The sequence below is a fragment of the Plectropomus leopardus genome, chromosome 17 (assembly GCF_026936395.1).
Source record: "Plectropomus leopardus strain MGB_pleo_1.0 chromosome 17, ASM2693639v1, whole genome shotgun sequence".
Classification (NCBI taxonomy): Eukaryota; Metazoa; Chordata; class Actinopteri; order Perciformes; family Serranidae; genus Plectropomus; species Plectropomus leopardus.
Window position 1 is genome coordinate 7,958,381 of NC_142192.1, and position 27,409 is coordinate 7,985,789.

At 39.9% G+C, this 27,409-nt stretch overlaps 2 protein-coding genes, 1 long non-coding RNA gene and 4 other non-coding genes across 8 annotated transcripts; 4 read left to right on the forward strand and 3 right to left on the reverse strand.

Moving 5' to 3' along the window:
• Positions 1 to 653: 653 nt before the first annotated feature.
• Positions 654 to 787, reverse strand: LOC121958348 (U11 spliceosomal RNA). The gene has a single exon (XR_006106835.1). It is a non-coding gene; the product is annotated as a U11 spliceosomal RNA (small nuclear RNA).
• Positions 788 to 1,694: 907 nt separating this feature from the next.
• Positions 1,695 to 9,436, reverse strand: rab42a (RAB42, member RAS oncogene family a). Its single transcript, XM_042505995.2, has 2 exons — positions 8,994 to 9,436; positions 1,695 to 6,656 (listed from the first exon to the last, which is right to left on the reverse strand). Exons 1-2 carry the CDS (start codon positions 9,206 to 9,208, stop codon positions 6,215 to 6,217), a joined length of 657 nt encoding a protein of 218 aa, XP_042361929.2. The 5' UTR covers positions 9,209 to 9,436; the 3' UTR covers positions 1,695 to 6,214.
• A 511-nt stretch (positions 9,437 to 9,947) lies between these two features.
• LOC121957887 (uncharacterized) lies at positions 9,948 to 12,054 on the forward strand. The gene is made up of 6 exons (XR_006106798.2): positions 9,948 to 10,092; positions 10,722 to 10,778; positions 11,033 to 11,091; positions 11,269 to 11,321; positions 11,589 to 11,658; positions 11,830 to 12,054. It is a non-coding gene; the product is annotated as an uncharacterized LOC121957887 (long non-coding RNA).
• Positions 10,816 to 10,952, forward strand: LOC121958353 (small nucleolar RNA SNORA16B/SNORA16A family). The gene has a single exon (XR_006106839.1). It is a non-coding gene; the product is annotated as a small nucleolar RNA SNORA16B/SNORA16A family (small nucleolar RNA).
• On the forward strand, positions 11,372 to 11,501 carry LOC121958342 (small nucleolar RNA SNORA44). Its single transcript, XR_006106829.2, has one exon. It is a non-coding gene; the product is annotated as a small nucleolar RNA SNORA44 (small nucleolar RNA).
• Positions 11,695 to 11,768, forward strand: LOC121958351 (small nucleolar RNA SNORD99). The gene has a single exon (XR_006106838.1). It is a non-coding gene; the product is annotated as a small nucleolar RNA SNORD99 (small nucleolar RNA).
• ctps1a (CTP synthase 1a) lies at positions 12,053 to 21,885 on the reverse strand. Of its 2 annotated transcripts, none has more exons than XM_042506682.2 (19): positions 21,667 to 21,885; positions 20,181 to 20,362; positions 19,922 to 20,092; positions 19,731 to 19,831; positions 19,498 to 19,614; positions 17,627 to 17,710; positions 17,232 to 17,312; positions 16,994 to 17,145; positions 16,712 to 16,844; positions 15,022 to 15,110; positions 14,844 to 14,938; positions 14,673 to 14,735; positions 14,180 to 14,223; positions 13,989 to 14,085; positions 13,857 to 13,912; positions 13,666 to 13,762; positions 13,425 to 13,569; positions 13,229 to 13,320; positions 12,053 to 12,383 (listed from the first exon to the last, which is right to left on the reverse strand). In XM_042506682.2, exons 2-18 carry the CDS (start codon positions 20,347 to 20,349, stop codon positions 13,236 to 13,238), a joined length of 1,779 nt encoding a protein of 592 aa, XP_042362616.1. In that variant the 5' UTR covers positions 20,350 to 20,362; positions 21,667 to 21,885; the 3' UTR covers positions 12,053 to 12,383; positions 13,229 to 13,235. The 2 variants fall into 2 exon arrangements, with proteins under 2 accessions (XP_042362616.1, XP_042362615.1); XM_042506681.2 differs by having other exon boundaries at positions 12,053 to 12,388.
• Positions 21,886 to 27,409: the final 5,524 nt, after the last annotated feature.

A 27,409-nucleotide genomic window follows, 5' to 3' on the forward strand; every position in this document is an offset into this window, starting at 1 on the left:
ATTTTGTTCCCATTCGCTTCATTTCTGTGAGTTATATCTCGTGGACTGTGTCTGTTCTGCTTGTATATTATAATATATTGTTTCAGTAAATTGAATTTGAATACTGAAGCTTAGAGCAATGTGGAAATAGCTTAAAAGTTCCTAAAAGTATCCCAAAAATTTAGGACTAAGTTTTCTTGTTTTACTTTTAGGCGCGTTTCACAGTAATTAAACATTTGAACCCTAAGCAAATGGGTGTTATTTCTTTCGAAAACATGATCAATTTAGTAGATTTAGAAATTTAAAAAAAGAAAAAAAGGCTAGGGTAAAATGTCAATGGAAAAAACGAAACAAGCTAGGGAAAAAATATATTTATATACGTGCCATAAATACACAGTCTTGTTTAAAATTATGCTACAGAATTATTGTAATTAAATCAATTTTAAGCACTTCTCATTTTAAGGTGGTTTTGGTCATCTTGTTATTTCCTGACTCACTGTTAACTTTAGAAGTCTTTTTCAACAAAGCAATGGATCACATATATCTGCCAAATATCTTGATCAGTTAACGAGCGTGATAATTTATTTCACTTCCTTTCTCTCTCTAAATCAGGTTTATCATACCCGTTTCCGCTTGTCTGAAATCATTCAAAAGTATCATTTGACATGATGTAGCGGGGCGCCGGGATGGATGATCACCAGCAGCCCCTATTTTAAAAATTGTGCTTCCGAAATCTCTTGATGGCGATTCCGCAGGAGGAGTAGTTAACCCCACCCCTCCTGTGCCAATCATAGCAGAAGCCCTTTTTAACAATTGCGTTGAACATACCTCTTACTATGCAGTGGCAACATGTTCCTCACTCAGAGGTTTGAAAATTTGAACTTCACCTCTGTGTGCAAGTATTTTGAGGTGTGCTGCATATAAACTATGTAAGTTAACAACAACAATCTGAAACATGTAGGCTTTAGTCTATTATCCTCGACATTTGAGTGTATTTGGATGTGCAGGTTTGACTATCGAATAGCATGATGGGTAGAAATGACGTGAGGTAATCTACATTGTTGGCTCTCATTGGTTGCTGAGCGCGCTGCAAACTGCTGCTACGTTCAGGGAATGTGGGGAAATCAAATACTATCCAGAAAAACAAATGCCTTGGAAATGTTTGGGTTGACAGAGATCGGGTTTCAGCTGCCCAGTCTTCATGTCAGAGATAATAATAATAATAATAATAATAATAATAATAATAATAATAATATGCAATTTATTAACTCTGCGATGAGAATGTAGGGCTAATACTGGGGGGGGTCCCATATTTAAATTAAGTTGTTATTTGTGTATGGGTGTAAATAGAAACTCCTTTTAGTGCTGAAACAAAAAAAAAAAGAAAAAGCGAGATTCCTCTATGGTGAATATAAAAACAAAAAAATGAGTACTTTTATTTTTGTTTGTTTTATTTTCTTCCCACTGGATCTGATTTACACAGTTTGTCACTATCGTCCACTAAATCTAATGAGAACTAATGCAAATCTTGTTTTGATTAAAGGTGCAATGGTAAAAACATGGCAAACCTTGTCCAAAACTTAAATATAACGGACTAACTGTCTAAAACTTTCATATATGAGAATAACCCATCTAGGTCATGGTGATCCTCATTCTATCTGTCAGAAGAGGGCGCCAAACCCCAGTTATGAAACAATAAACTTCGACTTCAAACATTCTTCATTGGACATCTATTTATTTTTTTTTAACCAATCAATAAAATCACATCAAATAAAAGGCAAATCCCTCATACATGATATATAAAATAAATAACATTTATTTAATAAAGCTGTGAAATGTGACCATGGGGATCAGGCGCTAAACAGCTGTGTGCCATATACTGTCCTGCAGGCCGAACAGCTGCTGATGCATTCTGGTAGACCTGCAGTACAGAAAGCCCCATCAGCGGGTTGATTTCATCATTCCTGTGGACAATGTAAAATAAAAAAAACACAGCATTAAAGGCATAGTTCAACATTTTGGAAAGTTAGTTTATCATTTTTCTTTCTTAGAGTGAGATGAGGAAATTGAAATTAATCCCATAATTGAGTGTTATGAATGCCGCTTGAGACAGGATGTGGTTAACCTAGTTTAGCGTAGAGACAGGAAGTAGATGGAAACACATATTAAGCCCTGTCAACAGCTAACTAACTACTCATTGTATCATGTCTATTTAACCTGAACATCAAGCGAAAGGTTTTTTAAAGAAAAAAAAGCCTGTTTGTGGTTTTAAAGGGAGTTACTTGCTGGAACTATTTCATGACAAGAAACAATTAATCTCACTGTGATGACAAGACTCCCAAAAGTCATTGCACCTCGCTGATAGTCACCAAGGAAAAAATCCAGCACATGACTTGCTGTACAACCTTGATGTAACTTTAAAAAGACAAAATACAATGTGTGAGTGAGCTTTAGTTGTATTGATAGGCTTATTTTAACATTTTCTTTTTTACTGAGCCAAGCTAGCTGCCCCCCCTGCTTCCTAAGCTAAGCTAGGCTAATGGCTCCAGTTCTATACTTAACAAACTCAACATGAATGTGATATCAATCTTCTCATCCAGTTCTCAGAGAGAAAGCCAGAGTCAGCCCTAACTATGCAAAATATGCAGTTTCTTTGGGCCTCCTGGACCCCCCCCGCCCCCCCTCCCAGAATTATTTTAATGAACACAAGACTTTTTAAAGATTTTATGAACTATGAAATGTAACTTTTAAAAATTCCTAAACAAAAACTGACAACATCTTCAAATTTTGCCAACAAATAGCTAGACAAGCTAAACAGACAATTTCAGTAGGCTATGTAAGTAAGTTACAGTCCCTTATGAAACAAGCACCCCCAAGATTCTGTGAAATCACATTTATAATTCCATGGTAAATTTAACCAAATTAATGAATAAGACAAGAATAGAAGTGAAGATAAACTGGGATAAGTATCTTAAATATATTCTACATCATTTGTGCAACACAAGTTGGTTCAGTGCCATGTGAAGTGGCAACATGTTACAATGAGGGGGGCCCCATGTATCAAATCCTGCCTAGGGCCCCCACAAGTCTAGGACTGGCCCTGAAAAAAAAAGTTGAACTACTTCTTTAACATTACATTAAGAAAGAGGCTGGATCTGGACTGAAGGTTGATTATGGCCACCATCACTATCATGGTCATTACATGGGATGGTCACTGTTTATAAGATTACAAATGCTGTTGTAAATTTTGTTACAATGTTTTACTATATATATCATTGCTGAATACAGAGGCTTCTAGTAATGGTTGATGAGAATAAGCTTATTTCTTCTCATTGAGTCAGTCTTTCAAAAAGCCATTTTTTCCTGATGTCTTTCCAGTGTTGTCCTTACCGATGCTCTGAGGCCGCCATCTTCACATCGTGCAGTGCGATGGGCCCTTCTGATGTGCAGTGCTCAGAAATGGGAATTATGCTCACTGGAGAACAGTTTTGCTAACAGCACAGTATTAACATACAAATTCAATTAATATACATTTAACCCTGTTTAGTGTGAGAGACAAAAATGAGGAAGGTAGTTGCAGTGTAAAACAGACTGGTTGATGGTGGTTTCGGATGGTGCAAGGACGTTTAGCCGGATTTAAAAAAAAAAAAAAGTATTCCTCATTGGTGCCAAGAACACAAAATGTTAACATCTGATTGTCAAACAAACAAAAACATATCGTGTACATACTGCCATTTAAACCTGGCTATAACAGGTGGTGGTTTACCAGGAGGCATACAGCTTGGATCTGTACAGGAAAATAAAGGGTTGGTGCAAATATATTAGAATCATCTTTACAGATTTTATCAACTCAAAGAAGAAAAATGTCATGAACGTGAAGTCCGCAGAATGCATAATCTCTTGCTGTTTACAGTGTGAGTGTGAACAGGATTTTTTTTTTTGGTGAGATGTTGGTGAAAGGTGAATAAGCGGTGGAAGGGGAGGTGAGCTCCCAGACAAAGTGTACTCTAGTTTATTGTATGCCGCTCCGGGCCTGTAAACAACAGATTAATAGCATCTGCAGTCAAAAGGCTCTGGAGACTTGAAGCATACGTGATCCTCTGTGTCAAAGGTAGTAACTGCTATGTGTAGAAGTCGTGTGTGTGGACATGCTTTCATCGTAAATGCAGCTCGCTGCTCACAACATTGAGCTTACCAACACAGGCTCCATTACGTCCGGTATTATTACAAGCCGGTAAATCCCAAATACTCTTACCCATGTAAAAGCGTATGTATGGTATGTGAAAATGGCTCAGTTAACAAAGAATGTCAGCAACTTTAAGTTCAGCTTTAGGGTTAATGTAAATCTTGGCATTTAAAGTCAATAGATGTCAGCAATCCCTTCTGTCAAGAACAGGCATTTTGATAGCTCAAATGACACATTTCAACCTTTTGGGAAGTACACTTACTTAACACGTCTGATAATGATGCTTATGTGTTTACTTTGGAGTTGGCTGAAAGCCTGGTGCGTCTCATACACATGCTAAAGGGCACCTCTGGAATGTAGCATAAAGTATAGGCCCAAAAAAGCAGTGCACATATCCATGGCATTAGGTATAATAAATTGTCATCCATCATCAGCTACTCGGGCCTGAATAGAATATTATTATCGTGGATAAAGCTTTGAACAAAAGAAACAGCTGTTTGCATGAGCTCCAAACAGCTGCAGGTGAAATTCAAACTCCCCTTTGTTCTTAGTCAAATACGTCTTTCCTACTGCTGACGAAGTCATTAAAGGTCTGATGACTGAGAGGTAACATGATGTCTTGCTCCTGTTGATGCTATGATACAAATACCTAAATGGGAGCACCTACCGTAAATACAATTGCCTATCTTTATGTATACACCTTAACTAGAAATAATCTTTTTTTTTTTTTTTTTACAAAAACATTACTTATCTATTCACAGAATGATCGAAGGTTTAAGTCAGTTTGGCGTAAGTGCACGTACAGCTTACAGTAGCAGGAGGAGCACACTAATTTAACATGGTGACACTTAATGTAGAGTGCACTGTGTCTGTTCACACTATCAATTAAATAGCTTTCAGTGACCTTTTAGCTTTCATCTCTATATATTTCACTATTATTTACAATATTACAGTCACAAAAGGTTGCAGGCAAAGCATCGCACAGACTTTGACAGGTAGTAATCCACAATAGTGCTTTCTGAAATGTACCTTCAGTAGTCAATTAACTCCTGGGCTGTGAAAAGCAGTACTGACGAGACTCTCAGCCCCATCACTTCTGAACGCTTCCTGTGTTTTTTACGAACCTATCAATGTTCAAAACAGCTCAGCTCATGCTACACCATGTGGATTTAAAGATACAACTTGCTTATAAGATACACATTGGGATGTACAATGCCCCCCTGCGAGAAGTGATTCCCAGTTGTCAACTGGACCCACACACAGAGGGGGGACCAAAGCACAAGGTGAGGAAGTGAAGTGATGGATGGTGATACCACAGGGTGCTGACCTGGAGTGAATTGGTTTCGATGGACACCTGTAGCCGTGTTTCCATTGAATGGTCAAGCGAATTTTTGAAATGTTGCAAAAAAAGCGTGAATTAAGCACGTTCACCGACTGGTTTGGAATGAAAAACGCTAGGCTCTGCAAAGGGTAGTTTTGTCAAAAGTTGGAAGTATCGGCTATGCTTCAAACATGGCTGTAATCAGCAAGTCAACAGTAGAAGTAGAGGCTGTGAACTGTAAACAAAACAAGTCACTTAGGCCATCTCAGCAATCTCGAGAGAAAGCCGGAGAGAAATCATCTGGACTTTGTTTCAGTTGGGCAACTTTAAAGTGTTCTTTGATGTCAGCTAGTATCGGCCATGTTTCCACTGTCCAGAGCAAAGACAAATTAATGCAATGGCTGTAATGCATGAGAGGATGCTCAGCTTGGAAACCGGTTAGTCAGGGGAGTTAAATGTTCGCTTTGTCTGAACTTAATCGGCAAAGGCATTTCCACATCCCAATTTGCACATCAACTCTTTTTCCACAACGCCAAAACCACCTCAAGCAATCATCAATACTTTTTTACACAACTGAGTAAGTTTTGTTGAATTTTGACATTCCTGTGAAGCTTTTCTGACACGATACTTCAAAATGCACATAAAAATATGTTTATGGAAACACGGCCCGTGAGACGAGGTGAGCTCTTGGTGTGACGGGACAGTGTTTGGACACAGAGAGTTCACAGTCAGCAGTGGCAGCCCTTTTCAGCGACGGCGGTAGCTAGTTCCTCTTCGTCGTCGGCCGGGTAGAGGACCTTGGCGGTGAGGCCGCTCTTCACCCCGTCCCAGCCGTCGCGGGTGACAATCTCCCCCATCTTCATCAGCTCGTAGATGTCCTTGGTCAGCAGCTCAAAGGCCCGGTCCACGTTGCTGTTGCACTTGGCCGATGTCTCCACGTAGCGGATGCCCAGATCGGCCGCCAGCTGCTCCGCTTCGTCCCGGCTCACCTTGCGGTCCTTGTTGAGATCACTCTTGTGGCCAATGAGGATGTAGACCATGTGGTGAGGCAAGATGTGCTCACTCACCTCTTTGTGCCACTCCCGCACATGGTCGAAGGTCTTGCGATTGGTGAGATCAAAGACTAGTAGCCCGCCCACAGAGTTACGGTAGTATGATGTCGTGATGGACCTGCAGAGAAAACAATAACATGTTAGTAACTATAAAACATATGAACGTCTTGGTCAGCTCTGATCAATGCACAACTGGGACCTGCCAGCACAGACGTTCCACTATTCTGACTGCATGTAAGGGACCTGGGCACGAATCCAAGTAAATTTAACTGTCCAGTTCGTTTTATGTGTGAACACCATGTACGATACCAAGACACGATATGCCAATTAGCATCTGAGATTCAATTTAATTGTGAAGTCATTCAAGGCAAGTCCAATCAAATGATTTATTTATTTTTATTTTTTATTTATTTATTTTTTTTTTATTAAGTGATCTTATTGCATTGTGAATATGTTGTGTATGGTACTTCTATGTGTCTTTTATATCTTTTGTATGTATTGTCTTGCTCTTATCTGGACCATTGAGTCTGTAATAAAGTTTATTATTATTATTATAAAGTGACATATTTTAGGTCACTGAGTGCTAGCCACTGAAACTATTAACATTTTTTCTTCAAAGATATTTTTAAAAAAGTATTTTTAATGCATTGGTTCAACAATTAAAGGGCATATATATGCAGGACTGGGATATGTAAAATGCCTAACTGATTATACACAAATGTTTTCATTTGTGTATAATCACCTCAAAATAAGAACTATGTTTTTAGCCATTTACATGGAGCATGTCATCTCTCACAGACTGTGCCGTGATGTTTCTACAGTAGCCCAGAACAGACAAACTAAACACTGGCTATAGATTGGGCCACTCACATTTTTGCATCGGCCACCATAGTTTTCCCACACGTGACAAAAGGGAAAGTTTCAGTTCTGCAACCTCAACGCTAGATGCCACTTAACTCTACACGCTGGACCTTTAAATAGTCAATGTTTATTTAAGGCATTGTTTTTATTTTTATTGTTGTGGAATTTTGACCCGTCCAACCTGAGGATTTAACTTTTTTTCAGATTTCACATCTCAAGACAAGTGAAGGGAGCCAAGTCTCAGGTAAATCAAGTTTTACAACAGTCAAGTCCAAGTCAAGACTTGTGTCCTGATTTTTTGTGTCCTAAGCTAACAGCTCTGATAAGATCAATATTCACCTTCACCAAACTTACAAAAACCAGAACTTTCTCAAAATCACACTCAAGGTGAGGATCATTTGACTTTCCACTACTTTACAATGTTTGTTCATTTTTGAATGTCCATGTTACAAAGTGGCTCCATTATGTGCATTATCTATGTTTTTTGTGTGCATCCTGTTGCTTTAATACACCCATCAAGTGCACACTGCAGACAGCTAATGGCAGCTTTAATATACAGTATTTTGCCTCATGGCCCAAAAACTAACTAGTGTCCTTATGCGGAAATATCAGGTTTCCACTGTGTCACTTTGCATGTGCAAATTTAAATGTATTTATGTATTTGTATTATGCAGACCAATGCATAATATTAACTAGATTATAGCAATGCTAAAAGTAGATTGTGACACAGAGGACCAAGACAAGACAAATGTAGTAATTGCCCAGCTGGGGAATTTAATTGTAATGAATTATGTGACAACAAAACAGACTGTAAACATGGGCTCCTTGGGGCCCCTGAAGGCCTGGAGCCCTGGAGTTGTCACCCCCCTTGGCCCAGCCTTGCAAAGACCCATTTATACACACACACACACACACACACACACACACACACACACACACACACAAACACACAGGCTACACAAGTCCCAATCTGTGCACAAGGTGGTTTAAACACCGCTGATTGATTTCACAAACACTCCTCACAGTCAGTTTAGACAGCGTGGTGAAGCCTGAAGGAAAACACCCTCTGAAGGTTTAGTCTTCAAAAGAGAAAGCAGATCTAAAGAGCAGCAGCTTGCTTCTCCAGACAGAGAAATGCTTTAAAGGAAATTATCCATGACAACAGGGACGCATGAAACGCAACGAGCAACAGGGCAGATGAATGCAAAACACTAGATTTAGGGGTTGACATCCCTGTGTTTCCCTGGTGACTGTGGAGTCAGGGAATCAAAACTGGGGCCTAAATGTGAGGAGGCTGTCCATCATCCGTGAATGGATGCAATGATGCAACTCGATTTTCAGTGTTAATATATGGATCATCATGAGATCGAGGCCTATATAATCTTCTGCTGACCCTTTTCTCCACTTCATTACATCACAACGAGAGAGGAAATGGCCTTTATTCAATTTAAGAGGGTTCATTTTACAATAGCTGCCAAACAGCGACATAAGGCCTCTCTATTATTTAACGACAAATCTACTCGGTGAAAAATAGACAATTGTGGTTTCATTCAATTCGGAGACATTTTATGTGAGCTACATTTCTGTTTGGTACCTGAATCGCTCCTGTCCAGCCGTGTCCCAGAGCTGAAGCTTGATTTTCACCCCGGGTTCGATGTCAAGCGAGCGGGCATAGAAATCAACCCCGACCGTGGGATCCGCCACATCGCTGTAAATCCCGTCCGTGAAGCGTTTCAGCAACGACGACTTCCCCACCGTCGAATCCCCGAGTAAAATGATTCTGAACTGGTATTGCCACAAAATATCCATGGCATGACTAGAGGGGGGATGCCACCAGAGGAGCGCGCGAGAAACAAAGCCCTGCGCGCGGCGTGTTTACATGAAGCCCCGGCTGCTGTTGCTGCGGCTCGCGCTGCTGCTGCCTTGCCTTCTGCTCAGGAAGAGACGGGGAGCACAGCGCGAGCGCAGCAATCATGTGATAGATTTACCTATGCTCTACTACACGGCATATGACTACTATAAACCTTGAATGAGGTTAATGTATGCTGTGAAAGAGTCGGAGATAATCTGTGGTGGGATTCTACGTCGTGAGAAAACAAAATTCATGTTACAGTAGCAATATTTTGCCATAAAGCTGCTTGTTTTCATCCGTGCACAGAGAGACTTTGTCAATATTGTGTGAAATTCTGGCACATTCTTTCAGTGAAATGTCATCATGACCATGTTATTTCGCAACTGTGTATTTGGAGCATGACATTGCACTGTTGTTATCTTAAAACCACGAGAGTGTGGTTAGCTCAGTGGTTGGAGGCTGGCTGCTGTCCGTGGTTCTGAAGTAAAGAGGCTTCAGTTCCAGCTATGGGCAGACTGTACCGTAAATCCTTCTCTTTTTACACAATATATTCACTCCTAGCTTTCTCAGTGAAAAATATGTGCTAATTGAGAAGTCAAACTCTCTGTTTGTGTTGGTATTAATGTGTCTAAGTGACACGAAGTCTAATAGACAAAAAGCTTTCCCTGAAACGCTTGCAAAAATACATATCCCATCATGCCAAGGGAGCCATGTGAGGTATACAGACCAATCAGTGGAGTGCTGCTCAAAGCTAGCCTTTATAAATGAACAGGACACTCCTTCCTGCCTCTTCCCCTTCAAGTAGTCCGCGAGAAGGGAGCAGAACTAGCGAAGAACTACGGTAAGGCCCCAATTATTATTATTATCTCTCACAAAATTTCATGCACATATGTGGAAACATAATGTTGCTACAGTTAAGTTACGCTTTTAGGGCCAACCGGAGTGTACAATTTTTAATGTTAACGTTAAGTTTTTTGGTTAGCCTGGGTTCTACAAACACGCGCTAGCATGTAGCATTTCGCTAATGTTAGCTTATGTAGTTACTGTAGTCACGCGGCGTCGTGTCGCGAGTGCTTCATGATAACGGCACGGAGTTAAATTTATACAATATCCCACATTGCATTGGATTATTAGTTATGAAACTAATGCCTTACGTGATTAAGACGAAATTGCTTAACTTAACTTTAGCTTAACGCTAGTTTGTGCGAACCACGTGGTTTGCTCCTTCTGAACCAGTGATTCAGAATCATTAACGTGATATACTATAAAACGACGGATCTTAGACCTCCTGATTTAATATCCTCTTGCCGAAAATTTAAAACTCAACACATTCTAGACCCAGATGAATTTTCATGATTTTTATCTAGTTTCTCCAGTTATTGGATTGTCAAATCCTGACTCATAACTTGTCCTCAAGTGGATCTGCAGCACTGTAGTTCATGCATTAACTTGTGTCATTTGTTTCTACAGTGTCCGCTTGCGGCCGGAGCGGGAAACTCCAACCATGGATGTCTGTACAGAAATCAGGTATGTTTTTCTCTCAGGACTTAATATTGTTTCTGTAACAGGCTCCTATCGAAGCCGTTCATGCTCTCCTGTAGCAGTGAACGGTCAACAGGAAGCCAAGATGAAGACTTTCACCGACGGTCGCTGTTCAGTTTGAAAATAACTGCTCCAGCAACATTTAGGGGAAGGACACTTGGACTAAATAATGACATATCAAGACTATATGAAAAGCAATGTCTCCTCTATTAAAACGTACTTCATCAAACTTTCCACAGGTTTTGGTTAATGATGAAGATTGAATGGCAAAATCTGAAGATGACCACATCTCATGCAGGTACTTGTTAGCCACATCTTAAATATCACGATTGCTGGCTGTGATGACAAACTTGCCCTCACTGACACAAGTCTTGATTGAGACATATATAGTGTACCTGAGCCACATTTGCTAAAAAGTCTTTTTTTTTTTTTTCTAAGTATGGATGTAACTCACCAAATTGCTCCCCTTTTTTAGGTGATCCGTATGGCTGACTTCAAAGTGACTGGATAAGGACATTTCATATGAAGGTATTTTCTTTTAAAATCCCAGTATGATTACTCAACTCTTGTCCACTTTTAAGCATGCTATCCTAAGGACAGGAGCTTGTTTGTAGCTTCGTGTTCTCCAAGTGCATGCCAGAAAACAGGGCAGTCTTTGACTGTTGTGGCCCCTTTTGCCAACACCAGCCACTCAACTGTCCTACAGATTTTTTTTTTTTTTTTAATAAAAGAGCAGCATTCATCAGTATTAACATGCCTGTTGTATTCATGACTTATCTTTTTTTTCTGCTGTAGGCAACACTGTCTGTGAGCCTCAGTCTGGCATCATTGGGCTGCTTGGGCTCTACCATCCTGGTTTGTGAAGGTACGTAACTACATTAACGTGTGCAATATTTGTCCTCCTGATCCATGATGACCACATAATACAATGAGGACTGTTGGATGAAGCTTGCGGATATGGGACTGAGATCAGCTTGTTAATAAAGTATTCTGAAAAATTCCCTGAAATTGCACTAAACTGGGTTTATTTTTTAAGGTCCAGTGAGGTGTTGGAGAACAGCCTGAACAAACAAGATTGTTGGGAATCGAAGGGTCTGGATTCAGCATGCATCTACAAGGAAGTGGCAACGCTATAGTGAACATTTCAACTTAACTTGCACCACTCCCAAGGTGTCAAGTTTCCAGAACTTTTATGTTAAAGTCAAGGTGATCAGTGGAAAAAATGTTCAGTTCTTAAATGAAATAAAATTGTATTAAACTATTTTGAGAATCCCTTTATTTATTTATATTCCATCTTCCATTCATAAGGGAATTTTAAGATCATTTTTGAATAAGCAGTAAATGGTTTTAGTTGACATACGAGGACCTATTTACAATAAGGCCACAACAGGATAAAGTGGACAATGTACCAGTTACTGGAGCTGCATGTCACCAAGATACAGTCTGTCAATTAGTGATGAGCCTCAGTGTTGCAACATCCTCTTTCAAAGTAGTTCATCCAGGACTCGACTCAACGCTTCATTCACAGCAGTCTGTAGTCAGCTTTGGTCAGGGCCATAGTCCACCACCCAACAACTCCAGAGGCATCACCTACACTGTCAAGAAAGATGCCAAATTGGTGATCGACAGTTGAAGCATTGGGGCTTCAGAAACTCATGTCAAGTCTTTAAAGTGTTATTTCTTCAGTTTCTAAGCTGCTCTGTTTTTGCACAAGTACCTCCACACCATCAAATAAAATAAACACTATTTTCTAGAGACTGGACAAGTGTATTTTTCATCCTAAATACAATGTAGCATTACAGGTGTTAACAGGTGTTATCTGTACGGAAATATTAAACGTCAACAAATGTGAAAAGTTACACAGGACTTGGGCCTATTGTAGGTATTGTCTAAACGATGAACAATATGATGTTGCAAATGGCAAATAAGTCAATATTTCTGCAGCTTGCTGTAAAAGGGTTTTATCGCCCACCTCCACTCCCTGCTAATTGTTTGGGGCTGACACTGTGGCAGACCCGTGTGTGAGCAGGAAAGTGTAGAGGGTGGTTTTGGAAAGCCCCACTGTGGGTGAGCAAACTTCATGGCTGATCTTAATGTAATATTTAATACAAGTCACAATGTCAGTGTTCTACATTAAAAAAAATTACTTTTTTTTTAAACTGTTCCCATACTTGTGTTTATCATTTACATGGCTATAATCCCTTATTTTCATTTATTTAATTTATTTGCCCACCTGCAAGACTCAATGAAGCACATAGTGGAGCACAACCAACATTTGAAGCTGCAGATGTAATCAGTCACTTCTTATTCTTTATTTGACATCATCTGACCATCATGACCCCATCTCTAGGTCAAGCTAGAGCTTTATTTGCTGGTAATGACTCAATTTGCAAATGAAATTTCTTTCTGAAAACAGTTTTATAACTATTGTGTACCTCAAAGTCATTCATTTGAGATGGAAGGCAATTTCAACTCTGAAATTTCAGAGTCTGGGGTGCTGCTGCCGCTCCGATCACTGTATGTATCCCTGTGTCAAAGACAGAATAATACACTCATTAATCTGATAAAGATGATTCTATATTTGCAGTCTATGTTTGAGCAGAAACATGTAATCTGATGCTGTGTGTTTACCGTGGAGACAGACGGCAGCCCTTTTGTAAGTAGCTCTGCAGCTTCCCGGCTGCAGCCAGCAGCAAACCAAGGTAGGGGGGAGATGGTTTAATGGGCCGAGAGGTGAACTCAGGGTGATACTGCACTCCGACAAAATAGGGATGATCTGGAATTATAGTAAGCAGAGTAATGGAATCACTGCCCTTTAAAAACCCTTATTATACACAAGCTAAAAATCTGTTCAGTGTTTCCTTTTCCGTACCGTCCAACTCTATGACCTCCATTCTTTCCCCTTCGACGTCTTGACCTACGAAGCGGAAGCCCTTGTCTTCAAAGTGACCCTTGAGTTCAGGATTGACCTGTGCAAAGACAACATTTTAAGTTTCAAAAATACACCCACTCCACCTTCAGCAGGATGGTTTCTGCTGCTGCAGAACTGAGAGGTCAACATACTTCAAAGCGATGCCGGTGCCTTTCATCCACATATTCTGCGTCCCCGTAGAGTTTGCCTGGAATACAGAACAGCTGTAAGCACAGTGTAGACACAACACATCAACACTGGGCTCAGAGCGAACTTTTTCTTACGCAATACACCGCTGTTAGTCTTGAAAATGGTCCGTCTCTTCCCTAGCCTCATAGTGCCGCCCATCTGCCCGGGGTTGTGCTCTGGCATGTCGATCACCTGGAAAGATTCAACGAAACAATCGCAATTCAATGCACTTTTCAAGTCCATGTACAACTACATTATTTATGAATGAAAGGTAAAAAAAACTCACCACAGGATGCTTTGATTCTGGGTCAAATTCGGTTGAATTGGCATCTAAAGTGCAAAACAGGCAAAGCCATAACATGTATTATTGTAAGTATTCAATCGCAGCATCGAAATGCTTATTATTATGACCATTTAGCAAGTGGACCTTGAGTTATGATCATTTTGTCCCACCACTATCCCACAGTCAAGAATTAACAATGAAACTTACTGTCTTTTCAGTTTTAGAAATCATTATAGTTAGAAAAATGTCAAATTTAAAAATAAATCAACACATTTTTAAAAACCCAGACTTTCTGAAACAACACGTTGTGCTAAGTAGTTGGGTTCAGTCTGATGTTAATATACTATAGTCCCACATATGTAATCAAAATGTTTCCAGGAATGTGACAGAAAAAATGAGGAGATTGGTGCTTTCTTCGGCATGGTGGCATTCAGCTTTTCTTTAACATGCAACGCTGCTCAAGTTCAGTTTAGCTACACGGGACAGTTAATGTTACCTGACCAGCCGAGTGTGTTCCTGGCAAATTCACATACAGCCAGCTGCATTCCAAGACACACACCTGCACAATGTAATAGCAAAGCAGTGTGTCTACTGTTACTGATAAAGCGATTCATTTCAACATCACACGTTTTTAAAAGTTATGTTAAGTAGTTATGCTATCCCGTACCAAGGAAAGGTTTTTTCTGTTTTCTGGCCCAGTTGATGGCATGAATCTTTCCTTCAGTTCCTCTGACACCAAAGCCTCCTGGAACCAGGATACCACTGAGGATTAGAGGGGAAAACAGTTGGTGAAACTTCAAATTTGAAGTCCAGGTTGTATTACGAAAGAGTTTGTCAGCACTCACTCAGAGCTGCAAAGTTTCTGCCACGCCTCGTGGTATTTCACCGGCTCCTCCTGCAGGGTGGTCAGCTCCAAATTTGCAGAGTCTATATACTGATGAGAAGAAGACACATGCAAGCTCAAAGGTGGCAGGTCTGCAGAGTTAAAGATACACGTTCTGCCTCAAAGGTTCTGCTTGGACCACCCTTAAAAATGTTGTTTCTCTCTTTAATTAGTCAACATGCAGGCACTGCAATGCACACTGAATAACATGAAGGATGGAGGACACATACATTCAATGTATCACAAAAGGTAAGAGCATTTAATCACACTTCAGAAGCAGCTTCACACTAGATCTTCAATGTAACAAAAGCACTGCTGTTGCACAAGCACACTCAGCTGAGCGGGTCATCGGTGGGCTGCTGGTCACATGACCACACCTTAGTGGGATGTAGCATTGTGCATTCATTGTGATGTGCTCAGCTGCAGCGTGGGGACAGAGCATGGAGCAAACACTAGATGGCAGCACAAGCAGAATCTGCAGTCTGGGTGCTGTTACTCATTAGGACAGTTACTGGACTGTCTCTGGAAAAAGACTAATCATTTCTGATGCTTTGAACATTACAGACTGGGACCAGAATGAAATGATAGAAATGATATAAAGTGACTGCAAATATAATTTATTCATTAAAAAAAGATTCCCACAAGATTTGGTGTGAAGTTACTCTTTCAATGTATTTATCAGTTAGAGTTTTTAACAAAAACGAGACGAATAGAGAGCAAGGAAGGAGAGACACAACAAAGATACTCCGTGAGGTGAAAGGGACAGGAGTATCTTGGTGTTCTGAAAACAACAGGAAGTCAGTTATTGCAGTTTTTTCCGCTCATTTGGCTGCTTGTTATCATGGTCAGCAGTGATGGCTGTAACGTAAAGCTATGCAGACGCAATTCGAGTCATGAATGGTCCTCCAGGAGTCATGACTCAATGTTAGGGTTGTACTCAGACTCATAGTTTTGTCAATTGAATCAGGTCTGACTTCAATACAAATATTCAAGGATTGCCTCCCTTTTTTCCCTCTACAAACTTTGAGAGTTTGAATGGGGATGGCAGGAAGTTCAGTGCTTACTGCAGTAATGATGTATCAGAAATGTGCAAAAACAAAAACTGCTCAACTTATGAATCTCAGTCAATGGAGGAGTCTCAGAGTGATGACTGGGATCTCTGACTGTCAGAGGGCAGCACTAGTCAAATCTGAACATATGGGCATGTTACATATATTTTTTTTTATCTGATGTCATCCATAAATGCAATGACAACACAGAAAAAATGGCGGCCCCTATTACTCCAGGACTTGCCTCAGGTTTTTATGTTTTCTTCAGTATCAAAGTATCCCAAAGCTAACTCACTAAATTCATGGTAACATTATATTTTCTGTGTAAATCCCCTCAAAAGCTGATAAGAACTGAGCATAATAATTCAGCATGATTATCCCCGTGGGGGGGCCCAACACTGAACCATTTTGAAAACACGTTGTCTGTAACATTATATTTGACACAAGCAAGGCTCCACATCAGGGAAGGTCCTCATACTCCAAATGAGTGCACCTCAATCACGCATCCTGCTACAGTGTGATACATTTTTTGAGTGACCAAGAATAAAGACATTAGTAAAATGGGTAAGTGGGCACTGTGGGTTAACAATGCTGCGTGCATACCTTAACCTCCAATTTATGGCTGATTGCCAGGGCTGAGTGCTCCAGTGCCTTGATGACAGAAGCATACGAGTCGGAAAACTTGGTGTACTTCCCAACCAGTGCGATAGAGCAGTGCTCCAGCAGCCTGTCTGACCTGTGAAGATAGTGTGTACATTCATAAACCATTTTAAACAAGACTTTCTCTGGACTAAAGTCAGCAAGTCACACAGGGCAGCAGAAAACAGCAGTCTTCAGCCCTATTTAATTAATTTAACCAACGTTTGACCTCTGTGGAGGACTCACCTGTCTGACATCTCCTTCCATTTGGTGAGCATCTTCCTGGGTCGAGTCTCGATGGGCATATTGAGTCTTCTGCTCAGGTAGCCCACCACGCCCTGTTGCTCCAGCAGTAAAGGTACTCTGTAGATGGACGACACGTCGTGCACACAGATGACCTGGAACAAGATGAGTCAGTGAGTTTGAAGGAGCTCAGAGAGTCAGGGCTTGGAGAGACAAATGTGCTTCAGTGTCAGTGATCTACCTGTTCAGGTTCTACATGGCAGAACATTGAGATTTTTTCTTTGACAGAGTTCTCCAGAGCGGTGGAGCAGCGACACATAATCTGTCGGCAAAGATGGGATGAAACTTTAATGATGGCTGAAGAGAAATCAGGTCATTTCAACACGACTCAACAAGGATTTCACACAGGAAACACAGAGAGGAGAGAAATAGGAACACAAAATGCAAATATCTGTCATATTTTTAGACTTCATGTTGAACTCGTGTTTAAAAGGTTTCTGGGAATGTTCCATAATTTTGCAGATATTTGTTGAACTGTGAAATACACTGAAGTGTAAAGTTACAGTCAACTGGAAATACAGACATGCACACAGTAAAATGGAGCATTTTTAGGAGGATTTTCTGCAGATGACTCACCAGATCAGGGGATAAACCTAGGCCTCTCAGCTCTCTGACACTGTTCTGTGTTGGTTTGGTCTTTTGCTCTCCTGTTGCACTGGGCTGTACAGAACAAAAAAGATACTACATATATTGAACTGTATTATGTATATGCAACATATCAAACATAACGCAAGTGGACAAACCTGCTGCTTTAATCAGAATACAGGAAACTAAAGAACACAAGAACGCAATAAAGAAGGATAAAAATATCTATCAAATATTTCCATTATTCATCCATTATTTTTGACTAACTGTGCATTAAATGTTAGGTTATTGTGTAGAATCACGTCAGTGTTCCAGAGCTCAAAGAGCTGCAACCAAATGTTTAAAATATTCAGTAAAGAGGAAATTGTTTCAGTACTACTCTACACTCTGACTTAGAAAGCCAAATAAACTCATCTGAAACCACCTGTTGCTGCCATGTTTTATCACAAATATAAAGACAAAAATTACATAAGTGCACACAGCAGTGGATTATGTTTCATATCTGGCATCTACCTTCTAAGTGAAACTGTCAAAACTTTATGCATCTATCTTTTCATCTTAAAAGTTTTTCAAGAAACTTCACAAACCGCTCCTGTAGCATAGCCCACATTCTCACTGTGTTGGAAACATGGACATGTTTACCAAACTATGATTGCATTCTCTGCATGCTTGCTTTAGTTACAATCCTCACACGTGACTCTGTCCAGCTCGTGAGCAGACACGTTTGCACCTGTCACTTGTTCCCTCACTGATCACAAGAACTCCTCTGTCCTTGCTTAATAAACTAACTAAATTTTACACCTAAGTATTTATTCAAGACATTTTTTTGGGGCTCTCTCAACATCTACAAGCAGCACTAACTGAGTGACACATTTCATATCCTACCTCTAGGCTGAGTAATACAATAGTAATAAGTAAGTAATAATACAAAGAAAGAAAGAAAAACTTCCTGCGTCAGGAAATGACTCCTATTTAAGCTGACATTTAGCAGCCTGTTAAAATACAACACTTCAGCCAATGAGTGGTGTGCCCTGAGCGCACCTGAGCACACTCGTGTTCATGAGCTCTCATAGAGCAGTGAAAATGCACGCACGAGCCCTAACACGCTACTCTGAGTGCATGAAACTGTTTATACTGCAGGGTTTTAAATCGTAAAATTTGGCACGGGTTTCAGAAGTACTGACCATACAACTGGATAAATGAATAAACTTGGATTATGCTGCATGAGTTGTGTGAGAGTTTGTAAGCTGCTGAGAAAAAAAAAACTCATGGCAGGGCTCCGCCTGTGCTGTGTTCATGGACCAGTAAGACCCTCCAAATTTAGAAAGGGGACCCAGAATGATACAAAGGAACACATACAAAAAATAAATATCCCCCCGCTACTGCCACACATACACTCTATTTCTGTGGCAAACATGTTCACCTTTTTAGAATCTCCGTTCACCACGGAGGCATGCAAGAAAAACAAAGTTTTCTTCACAAAATCAAGGTAACACGCAATTAGTAATTGATATACAAATGGTCATTTTGTGGGTGAAATGTTCCTTTAAGCACTAAGAAGGTTAGTGAATAACTTTCATCGTAACTATGATCTAGTCTGAACTGTAAGGGAAAACTCTTTGGATATACTATAATTCTAAGATTTTTATAAGGGTTTTGTCACTAGGACATACACTTTGTACTCACATAAATATTTCATTTCACATATGAATTTGCAGCTGTTTTGTACATCAAGAGGACAAAACACTTTTATGATGAAAGCTGAACAAATGTGTGTATTTACAGTCAGTTGTTCAACAAAAACAGCTGAAACATCTGCCATCAGAGAAAACCAGGAAGGCCTGAAGGTGCTGCTCTCTTACCTGTGGTATCAGACTGACGTGAATGTTGCAGAAGTTCTCCCTCTTCACTTTAAACTGGAACTGCCTGAAGGCCTCGATGAAAGGCATGCTCTCTATGTCGCCAACAGTTCCTCCCAACTGCACACAAGCAGACAGTCACAGATATTAGCGGTGAAAAACCATTGCAGCTTTTGCCTCAGTAGTTAAAAATGTACACACTAAGTTGATTATAAACTATTCTGTGCTTAGCTGACCTCTATTACACAAACTTGAGGTTCTACATCATCGTCATCAACTGGTACTTTGGCCTGTTTCACAACCCATTCCTGGATGGCATCTGTGATGTGTGGCACCACTGGAAATGAGAGAAAAAATATTCTTTGTTATCCATTTCTCTTCAGCATGGCACCTCTCACTCTATGAAACTTAAACAGCTGCTATTTACCCTGCACAGTCTTGCCCAGGTAGTCTCCCCTCCTCTCTTTGTTGATGACTGACTGATAGATCTTGCCGGTGGTCAGGTTGTTGTCTCTGGTCAGTCGGATGTCAAGGAAGCGCTCGTAGTTCCCCAGATCCAAGTCCACCTCACCGCCATCATCCAGCACAAACACTTCCCCTGAAGAGAGACACACAAATGTAATACATGTTTAACACGTAGCTGTTCAATTCTGTTAAATCGAAGTGATCATTTTCCGCGGACGCACCATGCTCATAGGGTGAAAAGGTGCCTGCATCTATGTTGATATACGGGTCGATCTTGATGGCAGTTACATGCAGACCACACGACTTCAGGATTGTGCCCACACTGCTCGCAATGATGCCTTTGCCGATGCCGGAGATGACTCCTCCAGTAACGAGGATATACTTCATCATTGTGCTCTGGAATCTGCAGACAGACAAAAGATTAAGATAGTACACTTTTGCATGGTGGGGAACTTCACCCTTTGTCAAAATTCATACATTTTATTCCTATGGTGTAAGGCAGTCCAAGAGTATTAGTAAATAAAAGTAAAAGCTTTCTTAAAATGCTAAAACTCAAATTTGAGATGTCATAGGTTATAAAGTTTGAAGCTGCTATATAGACATTGAATTGGGAGAGACGTTCTAGATGACACTGAGCACAACCAGGGAAATGTTCTGAGTTTATGGGTACATTTTTTGTAGGTGGAGCAGCTGCAGATTTTATACTTGAAGACATCTGGTTTCTAGCTTTGAGATAGTAGCTCATGTTCATAAATATTGTTTAAACTTTCCTTGGAAATAAAGAATTGTAATTCTTAATTTAGGTTGCATTTCCCTTTAACCTCCACGTCTTTGTTCTAGTTACAAAATGAACTCCAGTCGCTGTTACCAAGGAAACGCATAGGCTATTAATTTGCTGTCTAAAACCACTCGTTAATTAATATTGCAGAAACTTTGAGGTAAAAAAAAAAAGTAACGTTATATGTTAAGTTAAAAGTTGGTCATCCTTCCCACGACACCATGGTTTCCCCATATGCAGCATGGCACATTTGGAGCACTCGATTTTACACACGGCAACGGCCGAGCGGGTGGGAACTTCCTGATTCCCCGTGTTAAAGGACTACAAGGGAGAGCACCGCCCGTCCTAGTTATCACCGCCCACAAACTCAACGGAGCTAAAGTAATACCGCCGGCGCTATTAGCTTTTGGCTAACGGCTAGGGGTAATATCGATGAACTACGACCAGACACCCAGAAACCAACGCTTCTGTTACAGTCTGCAGTAAAAAAAACGGAGAAATTCAACGTTTACGAAACAAAAAAACCTGGCTGATTTAAGTTACAGTCTTTAAATAATTAAAAACAAAGGGAAGCTAGCATGCTGCATCAACCCCCATAATTTACCTGTAACCAGAATACCCGGTAATGCCTTCAAAATAAAACCGATGAGAGCGATTTACTCACTTTCATGTTAAATGCACGACGACAAAACAATCAAGTATTTAAAACTGGTCATCTATGACAGCACAACATATTATACTTTAAGTTTCGACACTACTGTTAAAATACAATAGGTCATTTCGCGCTACCAGCGCATGATATTTCCAAATACACTTTATTTTGAAGCTTACTACCGGAAGTCAAACTTATTTGTCAAGCGTAGCTTACAACTTTATGTTTGCTAGCTAGCCAACAGCCTCTCTAAGAACAGCATCAAATTTCAACTCACCAAAATATTCCTCAGCCAGAGCAGCTCTTCAAAACAAATCGTCGACGACGAAAGCAGCCCACAAGACTTTTTGACAGAGATAAAATTTCAAGCCAAATAGCAAGGCTTTCAGTTGTGCCCGTGCTCCTCTAAAGACCCATCTATCCTCCACTTGTCTCTACACGTGTATGGACCACGATCCAGCCCTGCAGTACATCATTCATTACACACTTACAGCGCTGTGCTGCCTTCAGGTGCACCGCGTAAACTGCTGTTGCCTGTGCGGGAATGGTGCATTCAACTTTGACGTGTTCATATCATACGTTGTCAAGAGGCACGTTACATTTTTTAAAAATAAATGTATTTATTTATTTATTTTGGTACCCCGCGCTCTCGTACACCATGGCATTCAATAACGATAAAATTATTAAGTAAATAATAATAATAATAATAAAGAATATGAACATGAGTAACAATGAAGATAATAATGAAGTTGGTGGATTTTTGTTATTGTTTTTAACTTTATATTTGGTTGACATCACCAAACTCTGCTGTGAATATATACATATATATATATATATATATATATATATATATATATATATATATATATATATATATATATACATACATATACATACATATACATACATATATATACATATATATATATATATATATATATATATATATATATATATATATATACATACATAGCATGATTTCACATCCAAAAGCTATAAGATGTAGTGAAATTAACCAGCTGCTGTATAGGTGTATCAGTGTCTGGGACATGTGCATTTGTCCTCCACAATAAAACATAAAAGTAGCAGAGGAATTTGATTCTGACAAAATTAAACACATACATACCATAAATTGATTCAGAAAATGCAAATATTGGGGTGTAAAAATTAGCCAAAATTGCCAAAAAAATAAAGATTTTTTATAAGTTTAAGTAGCAATATTACAATCTCTAAACTATTTACTCCAAGTAAAAATCATGCATTCAAAACTGTACTAAAGTGAAAGTTTATAACTACTATCAGCAAACTGTACTTAAAGAAGCAAAAGTCAGTGCAATCATAATTAATTCCTTTCAGAAAGTTATATTATTATGCGATATTATTGAATAAATATCAACCCGTACGCAACATAATACTTACCTATAACTGGTCGGTATGAAGACAACTAGGGACTGTTCGTTATTTATCAGAGGGGATGGGGTGGTGCAAAATGGGGGAGGCATTTCAGATCATTTTTTCAAGCTCTGTTGAGGGTATTATGTTTTTTATTTGGCTTGGGGGAGGGACATTCAGTTTTAAATGTATTTATCTTAAATACCCTCAGATGGGTTTGAAAGGTGCGTTTTCTTAAAAAATCTCCAAAATCACACCATTTATCATCCCCAGAAATTTCATCTGTTTAATCTTTTACTATGCATCATATTTTGTAAACTAATTATGGGTTTTGTATGTTAAATCTTAATCAACAAAGTATGTCATACCTTCTGTGGTAAAGTGAAGTAAAAGTATGTTGCTTCTGAAACATGCAGTAACATAAAATGGATACACATGTGTAAAGTGCAAGAACCTCAAACTGTACTCCACTAAAACACATAATTAATGTACTTATTTAGGCTATTTTCTACAAATATCTTGGTCATCAGGACAAATTCTTCACATGCTCTCACTTTTGCTGGACGTTAGTAATCATGATCACCTGAAGGCAGCACGCTTACTGGTTATTTTGGAATCAGCAGGGGGAGCTCATGTCTCACCTTTGATGGCTCATATTGGACAAGAGGGACAAAAAAAAAAAAGAGTCCCCTCATGTTGAAAGGCCCTCAGCCAGCTGTTAAGCTTTACAGATTGTACAATGTATTTATCAACATTGCATTCTTTTTAAGCTTGGAGCTCCTTGCGTTATTTATAAGTGGCAGAGAATCAAAAAGTCTTGCATGTTTTGTCTGTGAGGAAATTCATTTGTTCACATCTTTTGATTTTGTGAAGTCCTTAAAGAATAAAATACATAAATATTAGTCCAGGAAGAGAATAAATGCGAATGTCAGAGCCATTTTGTCCTGACAATAGATGTAACAATGTATCAGTGTGACTCTGGTGTTAATGTAAGCTGCTGCTCCAAGGCGGCAAAGCGAGGCTGCATTGATCCTGCAGCAGAAACACTTCAGTGTTCAGAGATGTTTTCCTGTGGGGTTACAACATACGCACAGGTTCCTCTTTCTCTCCCTGACGCAAAACAACCCTTTCTGCTCCATATAATAAACGGCTGCAGTCTAAAGTGATTAGTTACACTGTGCTGTGGAAAGGTCAATGATCCTGTGATCGCAGTGTATTATCCTCATTGTGCTCAGTGAGATATGAAGTCCAGGCAGGGAGCACTGCTGTCTCAATTTCTTCAAACTGTGACTCGTTTGCATTGAACAACACGACTTCCACGTAGCCTGTTGTTTGGATCATCTGCACGCGGGTTCATTGGGCTCACTGTGTGGGTGAGAGCGAGCACAGCAAATTAAAATAACAAAATGACGGAGTTAGTGACTGATGGCTGACTCACAGACGGATAACCGCAGAGTTGACTGATGCTTCCATGTAACACCCAAATCTCTACTTGTGAGCCTCAGCAGCCAGCTTAGTCTCTGAAAAACAGGAGGGGGCTTAATGAGAGTTTTAATTCATTTTTGACCGGAGCTGTGATTGAATTAAACTCCCACAGAAGGGCTCACCACAAGCCATTTCCTCCTATTAGAGATGTAACAGAAGCAGCAGGCTGGGCGGCAGGTCAGTCTGAGATAAAACTGTCTGTTCTGCTTTTATTTTATTGAAACATATTCTCTGACAGACTGTATATATCTGCAGGTGGTGCAACTTGTGCTCTGCTCATGTGTTGAGTTATACATTTTGAATTCATATTGTTTGTTTTCTTTCAAAGAGTTGGAGGAAAAGATCAATACCACTCTTACGACTCTGTGTAGTACAAGACTGGAGCCAGTATGTGTTCAGCCTAGCTTACCATAAAGACTGGACAAAAGGGAAAACAGCACAAAGTGGAAAACTATGCCTACTGATTATTTTATAATATCTTAATGACACTACAGATTATCTGGATTCACTTTGTTTAAACTGATCCAATAGCAGGTTTTGTTCATGTACAAAAACTGCAGTTGGTTGACAAAAAACACACTGCAGCGTGCAAAATGTGCAGGCTGAAAATTATAAAGATAGAACAACTTCCAAAAAAACTTGTTTGAGCAAATAACTACAGATTTGAAAGATTTTCTTAATGTTATATATTATTAGTCTTGTTAAAATGGAATTACTTTTGGGAATGAGCGCCTTATGACTTTTTTAGGACTCAAAACTGAAAGTTTAGGACTTGGGACTTGAGTGCAAAAACTTGAGTCTTAGCCTACTTGTGATCTGCAAAACAATGACTTGTTGCCTCCTTAGCTGCCTATATTCATGCTTTGCATCTCATCATACAGAGGCAGAGTCAGAATATGTTTTGTTAAAAAGCCGTGACACACCAAGCTAACATCAGAGAAATAGCAGCGACGAAAGCCCCCTGCTGCGTCACCTTATGTTGCGGTGTCTCGGCCAAAAATTTGCACATGAACACACCAATACATCAAACCAGCAGTTATCTTCTGCGCCTGTGTGAAAGGAAACAACCGTCCATACCAGCAGACGGCAGCTGTCTGTAATAGTCATTTAATTGAGCATCAACATACATCCTTTTTTTGGCCACTTGGGGGCAGCAGAAACATGTTATTTTGTTTGTTTGTTTTTTTAAATACAGGGATATTGTAGCATAATTCACTTTTTTTTTACATACTTCTTTTGTTTCTATTTTTCTTAAACTTTCTGAACCAATATCCCCACAGAGATAAATGCAGTTTTTTTAATTGTGAGCACAACATTACTTTTTAGGCATTACTTCTTAAGATGTCTATCTATGAGGAATACACTGACACTGTATTAGTTATTCCAGGCATTGTTAGGTGACATGGATTGATTTATTTTATTGCTTTTTTCCGCCTTTTATCTGCTACTATTACTCATACACACCTGTTGAAGGACCAGAATCACCCAAAAACTGTGCACTGCAAATATGAAAACAAGAGTGATTGAGTTATCAGTGAAGGAAAGCTGGTTGCTGTCTTGTTGTCTTTCAGTAATACAGCAGAGGATGGCTGGATGAAAGAATGGTCCAACTTACTGAGGGTGTATATATACTGCAATAGATGTAGTGATGCTACTAATACGCAAGACTGTCTTCTCAAGAAAAAACGACAGAAATAGTCATTTCAGCTATGTTTAGCATGTTTACATTCAAGTGACTAAGTCCTTTAGTAGGCGTAGGAATTAAGACTCTGTGAGTCTTGCTTGAGAGCAAAGGCGGAGGTAATGTGACGCTATCAGAGTCATCATAGGGAGGAGGTCGGGGCGGTTGGATAGGTCAATGGAATGTCAGACTCTGTCGCTGGAAACAGTCAACATTGTTTTTTTTTATGACCATGACCTTAACCATGTGGCTATTATTGTAACCATGACAAAGGTCCCCTAACCTCAAGCAAATTATAATTTTAACCAAAATCAAGATGTTTTTGTACCCTTAACAAAGTTATTTTAACCCACACTGTGGTATTTCTGCAAATTTAACAAAGCCATGTTTGTGCCTAAACCTAACCAAACCTTTTGGGGAAATTTTTGTGTTCACATTTATCCTGCTGACAACTTTTAAACATAACAAAGTACTAAAAAGATCAGGATGTGGTTGGCTTAGCTTAGCATTGAGACTGGATGCACTGGGGGAAAGCCAGCCTCACTTTGTCCAAAGTAAAAACATAGACTAACCAATAACTCTAAAGCTCACTAATTAACATATTTCACATTTGCTTGATCAGAAAACAAACCCAAAACACAAGATACAGCAGCTGTCAGAATCTGCACATATCAACAAAGTATGTCATAACACATAGCTATGGTGAAGTGGAGCACAACTGTCTGACCCACAATCTCGTGAGTACACCGATTGACACACACAGCTGTCAATCATGACATGACAGCCCCTCTTTATAGCATCAAATGACTAATTAAAATCAAACTTTTCAGAAAAATGAACACTCGAACAAACATCAGGGTGATAAGAAAACCATAACTGACATTCGCTAACATGAAGGGGCAGTGTTATGACCCGTACTGCAGCCAGCCACCAGGGGGCAATCCAGAAATTTTTGGTTCACTTTTAGGGAGCTATTATGCTGTCAATACTTAATGCAAGACTTCCTACTTGTCACGATCCCTGCCTTCTCCTCCCTCCAGTATTTTTCCACTCACTCTCCCTCTGCTCACTCTACCTGCTGGCCACACCCACCTACTCTGCCTGCTCTGCTCTCTCACCTCACAGCTGCAGCTCATCAGTAATCAACCCAGGATATAAGCCTCCTCCACACACACACTCATCGCCAGATTGTTCTTCAGTGACATGCAAGACTTTCCAGCGTTTTCCTGTTTGATCTTCCAAAGCCGACCCTGCCTGTCCCCGACCTGCTCTCTTCGCCTGATCCCCGGAAAACCTATCTGCCTTCTGTCCCAGACCACGTGTTCTGATTCGGCGTTCCTGATCTGCTCCGCTGGTAAAGACTTCTCCGCCTGGCTCAGATTCTGCTGTTTAATCCCCACTGGTACCGCTGCATTCTCGGACTGCTCCTCTGGCTTCAAACCTCCGCCTGTCCCCTGACTAC